Raw genomic sequence first — 12,576 nt, 5'->3', positions numbered from 1 at the left:
AATGTCGGCTATTTATTTCGATTTAAATAGGCTAACCAGTTCGTTTAGTGTTTTACTTTTGTCCGTTTAATTCCGTTCACATTACGACAGATCCGTGGTTGCCAGAACCTGATTTGTAAAATCAACTTTTCTAGAGTTACGGGAGGCATAGTGTCTGTATATTTTAAATTTCATAACTACAAACTATATCATTAACTGTTAACATATTGACATATTGTAGGCTACTTGGACTATAAATCTTATAGCATAGGCTACTGATAACCGGCATAATTATACAGGTGGATAAACAGAAGGCCAAGACTAACGTTAATGAAAACTGGCCTTTGCATGAACCATACATAGCCTACAGGCCTTTATAGGCTACAATATTACAAAACACCACCAGGCTTACAAACAGGATAGATACTGAAAAAACTGTAAACAACCCTGCAAATGTTACACGTATGTAACTAATTCTAAAAAAATAAAGTAGCTTTTAATAAAATACAACGGGACTCCCAATGGGAGTCTTTTCCCCCCCTCTTTTAAAAAAAACTATTTTCTTCCAGCAACGTCTTTTTACTATATGGTAAAAAAGTTACTAGATTTTTTTTCTTTTTTCTTACAAACAAAAACAAAAGCAAAAATAGCGCATGTAATTTCTTGTAGAATGTAAATAAAACGTTGATGCAAGTAAATTATATGGTAAATACTTTTACGTTCAAATCCTATTTCTTTCACAGTGGAATTACATTTATTGTCCAATAAATCTAATATATTTTTCCTGCTATATTTCACGAGGTAACTGACAGTTACCCAATTAACACCTAGCATATTTACTGTAGCATTTTTACATTCTTTTTCTATTAAAATGACTTTTTAAGTCTTCGCTTAAAGTTGGCTTGTCCATCTGTAGAATGTGTAGCTAAGCATCACTGCCCTCGTAAAATGTCCTTTTCTCAGCAATAGGTGTCCGTTAGTGAGCAAAAGCACCACTTCCACCCGGCGTTCCTGAAGACAACCTCCGCTGTGTTTCCGCGCGCTCACAATCCATTCATCTTGAGTAACCATTTAACATGGCACGGAAGAACAAATTGCGTCCTTGTGTCCGGTAAAACGATGATAAAATAACGCGCCCCCATTTTCCGAGGATCGGGGTGTCATCCCCTTCTGTCTGCTGAGTAGGGTCCACCTGTAAGATACTTCTTTTGAGGGGTGGGACCCCATCGGCGCTGTCACGAGAGGAGGCGGTCCATGCACTTGCTTGGAAAGCGATTGGAAAAGTAAAGACCGTCTCCTGCGCTGATTGGGGGCCCGGAGGGGAGAGTGAGGAGGGCGGGAGGATTGCGCTCACGAGCCTTTGTGTTTCACTTCTAATATCTCACATATCAATAATTGAGCGCGCGAGCAGACGGACCCCACGCGCTATGTATTCTACTGCGCGCGAGCTCGGTAAGGGCCTTGATCCGCTTTCAGTCGGTTCTTCCACTACGGACTGAGAGGGGAACGAGGGGGAAAACTGTTGTAGTCCTGACTTAAACTGTTTGGAAGGACTTCGTTTTACAGTGGGGACAGGTTTGGGGTGATTTTGGTTTGGAATTTGAGCGGGCTGTGTCTTTGCGAGAAGACTGCTGTTAGGTGCGGAGTGAAGTTGGCATGATGTTGACGTTGGTGCTAGGCGCAGTGTGGTTAGTGTGCCATGCATACGCACAGAACGAGACAGAACCCATCGTACTGGAGGGGAAATGCTTGGTCGTGTGCGACTCAAATCCCACCTCGGACCCCACTGGGACGGCTCTTGGGATATCGGTGCGTTCTGGAAGCGCCAAAGTGGCTTTTTCCGTGGTGAGGAACACGAACCACGAGCCGTCGGAGATGAGCAATCGAACAATGGTGATCTATTTCGATCAGGTAAATTTTCACTATGGAAACAGTCGCTTGACTTATTTTGTTTTTATGTTAGGCTACTTTTTGTGAATTGCGCGAGGATTTTTGTGTCACGGTTACAAATACAAACTTGGTCACAAAATCAAAGAAATATCACAGCAATGAAACCTTTAACTGATAAGCTATGTGTTATCTGGGGAGATGTCACATTTCCCTCCACTTCATTAAAGGTCAATTACAGGCTAATGTCTTTTCAATTATATCTAATAGCCGTGAACTTCTTTTTTGTGTCATAAAACTATCCCCCATCAGCTCTTGTATATATAATGAATGACGAACTGATTTAAACGCTTTGCTGCTTTATACCAGCCAGTGTCCATCGTAAAACCTAAAGAGCTCAAACCTAGACTAAAAAGGGCGATTTTTAATAGATATTACTTGTTATTGCGTGTTTGACTTATATTCTGATTTCTGCATCATCCTTCAGGTACTTGTGAACGTTGGTAAAAGTTTCGATGAGGAAAGGAGCAATTTCTTTGCCCCGCGCAAAGGGATATACAGTTTTAATTTCCACGTAGTAAAAGTGTATAATCGTCAAACGATCCAGGTAAGTGCTCATACCTTTATTCTCACCATTCTCTTAAGTGTTCTGTGGTGCGCGTGGGACAGTAAAGAGTGTGTGAAAGAAAATGTGAAATTTTCAGTTGTCTAGAGAGGAACGCTTTCCTTTATTCCCTCAATTAGCACGAGATTAACAACAATCCTAAAATTTGGCGCGTAGACAAGACTGGCGCGTATTCAGGACCATGGACAGAGAATGCGCGTGACAGAGTCGCCTCCTGTCTGCACAGTATAGCCTAAAAAAAAAAATTATATATATATATATATATATATATATATATATATATATATATGCTGTTTTGGCTAATTACAGCGCATAATCATTACACTGTCGTGTCTCTCAGAGGATTCACAACTATATCCCGTTATTCCGCTCTGATCGGCGACAAAATTAGAAGCAAGACAAATCACACATTTCCCTATTTATCTCTGAAATGCACTGAAACATTGACTAAATGAAGACAGTAAGTTGAAGATGTGTATATGACACACAAACAAATATTGAAACCAAAGCTCTCTAATCCAACTATTTAATTAGGACAAATAATACAAGAGAAAACATGTGCATATAGTCTTGCATTGGAGGGCCTATTTCAATGTGTCTATTTTTTTTTTATGGTGATCACACAGATTACAATAATTATATTTGTACTTTATATATTTATTTATACTTTTTTATGAGATGCAGGGATTTTGCTCAAAATCACGCGAGTAGATTGGAAGAGTTTATGGGCTATAGGTTCTGCTGTGCATTTACTGTAAAAAGGCCAGACATTTGAGGACAGAACAGTGTTTTCAACAGATTGCTTTACAATAGATATTGTCCTAATAATGCTTAGTTAATTCCTCCTAGTTAATGTGTCTAGAGCAAACAGAAAGCATATTTGTAACTTGCTAAACACATTAACTTATTAATCTCTATAATTGATTTAATCCTGGTTTTACTATAGGCCTAGACCAACATTTTAGTCAGTTTGAGTGCAACTTTTTAAATGAGCGATATTGTGCTCAAATTCTTAAATATGTTTGGCTAGAGTAACACAACAGATTATGTGTGAAAGGCTTTCTTTAGCTGATTAAATATTTTCTTTGTTCTTTTACACTTCACACTTCAAAGAAAATATGAATTCCACTCTGTTGATCTGCGAGGGAGAAGCAAGCTTTTCTATTACCATGCAGAACATATGATAAACACAGACACACAATGATCTGAAAGGATCCATAAATAATACAGCAACACAAAGTGTCTGTGTGGATCTCGAAGAATTCTTTGGAAGGAGAACTGCATGCATTGGGTGTAAATGTAACTCTTATCAAATTTTTATTGCAGTTTCTTTCAGCTTATATCATAGCTCATATTCCCATAGTCAATTTTATATATAAGGACAAGTCCATCTGACAACACTTGGCATCTGATGGGGAAAAGCTTTTCCCCCCTTTTATAAATTCTGGTCTGGTTTAGGTGTCAAAAACTAATAGTCACATTCTGTATTTAAAATTCTAGTCAGTCATTTTCATTGTAAGTTAATTTGATCATAAAACTCACTAACATGATTTAGTTAACTTATTATATTTTGTTAACATTGGGAATACTAACATACAGACTGAGTCGTCCAGCACAATGCAGTGCAAATTGCCAGAGAAAGTTCTTTTCATTCAAAGCTTGACGCAACACTTTTCAAAAGACAAAGCAGCAGACAGCCATGGATTTGAATATTGATTGCAGATAATATATACTGCCCATATTTTGTGAAGCACAATTCTCTTTAAACCCCCAGATGTGACAGACGATAATTAAGAAAATTACACTCTGATCTAAAATAATGACCCTGTGAATAGATATGGCAAGGAGGGGGGGGGGGACATTTTGTCGTCGCTCATGTCCAAGCATTATGCATGACTGAGACAGGGGACAAAAAAAGAGGGGGTTGTCCTCCATCACTCCACAGCGTCATTTGGACAGGAAGCTGTCGGTTCCGCTAAATGCAGCATTAAATTGTGTGTTGAGAGATCCGTTCACATTATCTCACTTCTCATTTTTGGGTTCTTTCATACAGTGGTCCATTTGTATGTTTTACATGATTGAGGATGGAATTAGAATTACAGGGCCTCAAAGCTGGAGGTTTGTTTTTTGGAAGGTGAAAGTCACCCAAAAATGATATAGAGTGCATGATGATGTTCTCACTTGTCATCCTGTGAACAAATGCATGTTGAGGGTATGTTAGTGGTGAGCATTTTGTGTTTTTTATCTCTATGTGAGAGTGCGTTTTCATTGTGTAACAGTGTTTTTGCATATCGATAGTGATAGCCTCTGATTTTGTGTATCTGATGGTCACGCACAACATTCCCAATAACCAAACTCATTCCTCATTGCAGTATCAAATGTCATTTTCGCTCTTCTTCTGGCTCGGTCTGAGAATGGCTGGCATAGAAAAATAGACACAAATAAAGCAATGTGCCATTTTCATTTCTTCTGGCAAAGGCCCATAAATGCTTTGATCAACTTTTATGATTTCATAGTGAGCTGCCAACTGTATTATCAAGGGGCTTGTCTGCCTGCAAAAGAAAGGGAACAAGAGTGTATATTACATGTATTATTGTTGGTGAGAAGATTCAAACGGCTCTGATTGATACTAATAACGTTCTAGTTTCCAGTTATCCCATTGGGGTTTTGTATACAATTTATATTCAGCCGAGCAATACCTGCTTAGCTTCTTTTTATTCTTTATCTAATTTCAGTTCCTTTAAGTAAATTAGAGAGAAAAGAAACAGAAGAAAGAGCATGTGTGAATGTCCTTGTGCAGCGATACTCGCTAATCAAAATGCTTCCATGTTACAGGTGAGCCTGATGCACAACGGCTGGCCGGTGATCTCCGCCTTCGCCGGGGATCAGGACGTCACACGTGAAGCGGCCAGTAACGGCGTCCTGATTCAAATGGAGAAAGGCGACCGCGCATACCTCAAGCTGGAGCGAGGCAACCTGATGGGCGGCTGGAAGTACTCCACCTTCTCCGGCTTCCTGGTCTTCCCCCTGTAGAGGAGGGGCACGCCATGGCAGGACTATTGCTCTTTAGCTCGCCGGCTTGTGGGAGATAGAAGGGGGCGGATGAGAGATAGAATGATAGCGAGAATGTAAAGAAAACATATAGGAAGTGAAAATTTTATGTGGCAGGCTCTCAGTCGCACTCACTTTGCTCTGCTGCTTGACTACAGCTCTGGACAGCCAAAACTTTTTTTTTTATTATCCTTATGATAATTGAAATAATATGGAAAGAAAGCATACAGAGGATCGTAGCCCTTCCCACCAACCTCTTACTCATCCCATCACAATCCACCCTCAAAAGTATTCAGCTGCTTTAAGGATTGTCCTTCACATCTTTGTATATTCTCTCCATACGTATACATACTGTGAGTTTGAAAATGCCATTGTCATTCCTCTCAGTGCAGTCGCCCCTTCTTTCTCTGGCTTCCTCCAGCTCACTCTTTCTTGTCTTTGAGAGGGCGTCTTTGCTCTGTCATGACTGAAGGATCTCTGAATCCCCACAAGAAGACTGCATACTGGATATATACATATATAAATACATAAAAAAGTTTCTATATGATTATGATATACTCAATGCCTAAATGAATCTGGTCAACTCTCTGTATTTCTGTATTTCAGTGTTAATACTTAGTGATTGTGTGTGGATTTTCAGGCTGCTGTCCAACTACCAATGCTTCTTGTTTTTGTTTCGGTCAAAAAATGTGGCTAAGATGAAACTATATCAGAAATACTATAAAGTACAAAGTTTTATTATCATTGATAAGATATATGTGAATATTTAGCAGACAAAATCCTCCCTTTTAATTAATTAACCATTGTTTTTTCTTTTCTTTGATTCAATAAAAATTAAATGGTACTTTTTATTTTTCTTAATCTGATTCTGTGCATTGAAAATTTAAGATTGTCGCCTACAGGTTTTAGAGAGCAACAAACACTAATCATTTCACTGAAATTAAATCTGACAAAGCTCTGTGTGTGTGTGTGTGCCACAGAGAAACAATGACACACTCAGTGTGTCTCACTGTGCTCTCTCATGATGTAGACATGCTTGGCTGGTCTCTCTCTCCCTATCTCTGTCTCTTTCTCTCTCTACCGGGTGATTGGGGCCTCTCTCTGCTGCACTCAAGGCTCTAATGAGCTCCTGGGGGGAAATTAGCGCTTGCATAATAAGCAAACCCCACTGTTTACACAAAAATCATGTTGCGTACATTTTTCCTATACTCTTTTTCTTTTGTTTTTACTTAACTTTTTTTTTTTTTTTGCATTGTCCTTAAGGTATTTCATACCATGAAAGGGATTTTTAGTCCATGTGATTCTTGGCTTCATTTGATGACAGTCTTCATCATCCCATATTTATTTTAGTTGTAACATGCACAAGAGCTGTAACCAAACTAAAAATACTCATAATTGGACAGAAAGGTTGAAATGCGGAATAACAAACACGAAAATGGAACCAAAGACGAACCTCACTCTACCCTTCCAACATAGCAACAGGAGCTCAAAGTTCTGACAGGCGATGCTCACCTCAGTACATTATACCACTAGCTTTTCATAATATAATGCTGCGTTTGAGGGCCTTATCAAGAAAACTTGCTGCTTCGGTGCTCACCGTTCTGTGTATATGAAGAGGGTGAATAGACAAGTGTTGAGCTGTGAAATGTTAACACAGCACCATAAGAGCCGTAGTGTCCCTGCTGGCCTGTGCCCAGACAGTAGACCCATTTTAAAACCACTCATTAGTGTCTGCACACTTATCATTTGTCTGAGCAGAACTATGGAATGAGAGCTAAGGGGCATGTGGGAAGTGAAGGGGAAAAGAGCTATAAAAGGAAATATTTAACTTAGTTTGAGGGGAAATTATGGCATGTTGATGTTTAAGTGCAATTTTAATTTGTGAAGTTATGATTCAACATCAGTCTTTACCATTTGTTTGAATATTGAATTATAGAAACCTTAACCCTGGCAAAGCCTGACATATAATAGTCAGAAAAATCCTATTTTTTTAATGGAAGAGTTTATTGAAGCAAATGTTTACTGAACAAAATTATGCAATTTGTTATTTATATGGATATTATAACAGACTTACATAAAAATACATGTAAATATCAGTTGTCACTCTATATATCTCAATAATATGTCTTATTAAGATTATATTTAAAAGTTTTATCATCAAAGCTCTGTAGTTTTAATTATAGGGGGAAACATATAAGTGCAATACAATGATGACACACAAATATTCTTTAAAAGCCTGTTGTATCATAAGGCTATTATACATTTATTTTTATTTTTCTAAAAATAATGTATGGATAACAATATTAGCCAAAATCTAAGTTGCTTCATTCCTGTAAATGTTTATCTTGAAATATTATTTTATATAAAAGTTAGGCTATTCTTACATTGAGCCTAGCCTACTTATTATTCGTTCAGTCATTAAAGATTTCACATCAAAAAGACACCAGGACCTGAAGGTGGACATATTTAGAATTATAGGCTACTAAAAGGCCCTTTACTTGCTAAAATGGTATGATCAATTGAAGGCAGGAGGTAAGACGATTGCGTACAAGTTTTTCAGCAAAGTTTTGATGTTGATCAATTTAGAGTCCTTGAAAATGAAGATATCAAATATGCTGGTATATTGAGTGGTATGTGGTTAAATATGATACAGTAGCCTATAGACTTCATAGAAAACAGTTACTCGCTGTCGGTTCATAAACATGTTCTTTATCTGAGTAAAATGCACTATATGATGAACTCATATTACTGACCGACATTTATTAGACTATTAAATCTGTCATAAAAGTCGGGATATGAAGTCAATCATCTTAATTTATGTAGGCGCGTTACAGCGAGGTAGCCTTAAGGGTCACGAGAGATGCAAATCATGCAAGCCAAATGTTTCCTACTGTGGCACGTGCCAGCCAGGCGCCTCTCATGGGCGCGAGCTTGGTTCGTTGACTGGAGTAAAGGCGCGTCATCCATCTCTCCTGCTTTGACTAGATTACCGGAGACTTCGGCCTTCGCTCACTACGACGATGGGACAGCGGCCCATAACGACGAAAAACAGCCATATGGTGTCTCTCCTGCAAGTGAGTTCCTGTTTAAGATTGATTGCGGGGAAGATGGTGGAGTTTTTTTTTTAAAGTGCAAAGGTGACTAGAAAAATGATCAGGCTGAAGAATGTAACTTAGCCTAACGTTACTCAAATACACTGTGCGGCACAACGATGGTATTGCAACGTTTACATGTAGCCTGCACAATCAGTTCGATTATTATAAGCAAGAAATTATGTTGGATTAAGATGTTTACGTGACATGGTTAAAGCTCCTCAAACCTGTTTAAAAGCCGTCTGCCATTAACGTTACCTAAATTATTCAATAAGAATGTTTTGGCGGCCATTTTGTTTATTACATTTTGTTGCAACACACACCACAATTTTTATTCAAGGCTTGTTTTTCTGCTGAAACACATTTACACACACACACACACACACACACACACACACACACACACGATTTTCTTAATCATTCATTTTTATTATAATTGGATTTTTTAAATAAAAAATATTAACTATTTCTTTTCATTTTTAATTTATTTCATATTCTGGAGTTTTTCTTTAATCTTCGTTTTACTTGACTTGACTTTATTTTTTTTATTTAAACATGGATACGTTCTAACCTAACACACTGTGGCCTGTTAGACTATCATAATTTTTGTAGAAAACTAATTCATAGCTCAACAAGCTAAGTGAAGGCCATGATAATTGAATAAAGGAGTAGAGTGTAATCTGTATCCTTCTCGGTCAGACGCAAAATTATTCTTTATTGGTTCTTGGCAAAGGACAACGTCTTCAGTCCCAATGTTTGTAAACCTTGCCAATTTCAGAATATAGGCCTAGCTGTTAGAGGACATCTATTGACAAGCAATTAGAGGACAGCTCAGTGGTAGTTATTTCTTTAAATGCTATGGCAAAAATAGAGGTGTGAGAGAGCAGCAATTAAAAGAGGAAGCGGTGAGACACTGCAGATTGAATTTTAATTGCCATATGAGGAACCATATTAGGAATGTTTACTTTAACTGATGTTTGTTTTAACTGTGATTCTGAACAGGAGTGGAGTAATTATAACGGCCTCTGAAATTAAATGAACTGCCTGCTGAATTTGATTTGTGCATTAGGAGCGAGTGACAGAGATGTTGACATCATTTTATCTGCTTTATCGGGGTTATGTGCTCACGTCACACCAACTCTCATAATTACGCAGCATCATCAACATCTGCTGCAGGTGGCTTGGTTTATGAGCGCTTGATGCTGTTCAGGGTATTTTGCTTCCAGTAGATCCAGTAGGCGTACATCCAAAGATAGATACTGTAGATGTAGCCTACCTTGTGTGGTGGTAAATCATGACTAGCCTACATCTCAATGAGTGACAAAGCACTATTTAAAAGAGTAATTTTTGCCTTAGAAGTGTTAAATCACCTTTTAGTTTGATCTTAACTCTACATCTTGACATTTGTCAAGTAATGTATTCCAGGATTTTCTGTTTCTCCCTGCTTTATTTTACTTGTGTGAAAAACTGAAAGTGTTGTTGAGTCTATCATAGGCGTTAATTAGCTAAAGTTTCTGAACAAATGTTAACAAAGAGAAACACACTCTGCAAATAGGTTACTTTACTAACCAAACAAAGACAAATCTTCATTTGCATATTATTTCCATGAGTGTTGTCGTGAGTTGCTTTCTCATTGATTATTTTGGAGTTAGTTACATAATCCAATTTATTGTTGTGTAAAAAAACAGAAAGCACAAGCTTTTGTGTCAGGTTATGATGTTGCAACGCTAAATATAACTGTATAGTATTATGTGTCTTACGATCCGGTGAAACCCAGTGTGAGATCCACCAAACGATTGATGTTCCCATGATGTTTTTTATTGGTTAAAATTAATGGAGAATATCTTGTGTTTTTCTATGGGTGCTCAAGGATCGGCATCTATGGAGTATATTGTTTTTTCTGTTGACTGCCTTGACCCCATGAAATCAAAATGAGAGTTTTGTGGTTTTTAGTCCATGTCAATTACCTTTGAGATCTCTAAATATTAATTAAATTCACTTTTGCTGATAAGCACATTTAAAATGTGCAACATTTTTCTTCTGGGAAAACAGATCAAATATAGCCTAGTGGTGGTGGCTCTTCCTGAACAACATTTTTTTTTTTTTTTGTCCAATCGAATGCTCTCTAGAATGACAATGTCCCAACCCCTAATACCACTTGTCACTAACTAGCAATTTGCAAATCATGGTTCATAACTGTGACTAAACCGTATTGGTTCATAACCAATAAGGAATGTTGTGCTTGCTGTCAGGTGATTTTATGGGGTCTTTTAAAGGTTATTTTTTTTAAACAAATGCTAGAAAATATCATTGTGAAATAAATGGATAGCAAGATAACTTTGAGGTTATTATGAAATTTAAAGAACTTGTCATATTCATAGTCAACAAGCACTAGCTTATTTCTGCACAGGCTAAGATTTAGCTCTTTCTATTATTGGGCATGAATGATCAAAGTCAATTGCATCATAAAAGATAAACACATTTTCTGGGTTGGATGCATTTAAAATGTTTCATGAAGAATGATGTGGTTAATGGCTTGGGATTTATTCTTTCTCCAGATTTTTCCATGGGGAAATAAGATTGTGAACTGCAGGGTTATTGATGATATTGCCAAACGACCAAACACTTTAAATATTTAAAATGTGGGGAACTGATGTTTCAGCAGATTGCGTCACATTTTAAAGCCAGACAATATGTCACCACACGTGTTAACTGGTGATCAGTTGGAGACCTTTGGTAGAAAATGTGCTTGGGTGTTCGCGTATGTCCTTAATTATTTAGAAAATACTATAAATATACTATAAATAGTCTTTTGTCTTGGTGCTGCATACTTTTTTGAACTGACAGCAATTTCACATAGTCATGTTACGTCTCAGGAGGGATTCAGAATTTTTTTTTTCACTAGTCTTATAACATTCTGAGTGATGTTTAGTCGTTCAGTGTCTCTCAGTGTTTTATTTTTGCCTTCTGCAACTTGTGGGTGAGAAGGCCTATTACGTTAATGGGGAACAATTGAATGTTAGTGTCACAAATTATCTCTGCGAATGATATCATTGTGCAAATTAATCCCCTTCCCATTAACAACACAGGCATGCTTAAACTGAGAGAGAGGTTTTAATCATGCTCATAATTAGTTTATGTGCGCTTCATTTAGCTACAGCGTGTTTATACAAGTCCTGTTGTACTCACTTTAGCAGGTTAATGTGTTTTCTGTTTACAAAACAAAAAAAGCAATTATCTCTTTAATCAAATTAGGCGCATTTTGAGTGCATACACCCTAGTCTGTCGTCTGCCACACTTAAGAAACAAGAGTGTGAGTTAAGCTGTTTTCAAACGTCAGCATTTCAGGAAATATATTGTCATTTGCTCTGTGCTGCATTGTGTTTTTTTTTATTTTCTAATTGTCTGTCTATAGATGTCAGAATGAGTTTGTGAGAATAAGAAATGGAGTGTGTTTTCAGAGAGCACGATCTGGATGGGTGGTGCCATAATTGGGAAGAATGACTGGTTTTGACGGGAGTGAAAGCACAAAGCATTGGAATATTACATTTATTTCCCGGCACGTTTCTAAGAGCTCTTTAGCAGCCCTTAAACTGTCACCAGGCTCAAGTTTGTCATTACTATAAAGGGCTGCAAATCTACAAGTCATCAAATATGGATGCAGGACTATGGAAGGGGGGAAGGGGAGGGGGGATATTTATGTGGAGAGAGGAGAATAATTGTATGACTGCCCAAGTATTTTAGATAAGTCCTAATTACGCCACAGAAAGCAGCACAGAGGGGCGGATAAGAGGAAAGTGGGGCTCAAACGCAATGTTTCTCGTTGTTTCAAGAGGGTTATGATCTGATGTAGGCTAGTCATTTGAAGTGAATTTAAAGGGGTCCTATTATGCTTTTTCACTTTTTCAACCTTAGTTAGAGTGTAATGTTGCTGTTTGAGCA

The 12,576-nt window shown here is 37.7% G+C and overlaps 1 protein-coding gene across 1 annotated transcript; it reads left to right on the top strand.

The window, feature by feature from the left end:
* Positions 1-1,031: 1,031 nt before the first annotated feature.
* cbln1 (cerebellin 1 precursor) lies at positions 1,032-6,391 on the top strand. Its single transcript, XM_084124144.1, has 3 exons — positions 1,032-1,890; positions 2,354-2,473; positions 5,327-6,391. The coding sequence occupies exons 1-3, from the start codon at positions 1,636-1,638 to the stop codon at positions 5,522-5,524; spliced, it is 573 nt and encodes a 190-aa protein (XP_083980270.1). The 5' UTR covers positions 1,032-1,635; the 3' UTR covers positions 5,525-6,391.
* The last annotated feature ends 6,185 nt before the right edge of the window (positions 6,392-12,576 follow it).

This window comes from Abramis brama (assembly GCF_963993115.1).
Source record: "Abramis brama genome assembly, chromosome: 9".
NCBI classification, from domain to species: Eukaryota; Metazoa; Chordata; class Actinopteri; order Cypriniformes; family Leuciscidae; genus Abramis; species Abramis brama.
Note: the sequence above shows the minus strand (reverse complement) of the source record. Positions and strands in the feature narration are given on the sequence as shown.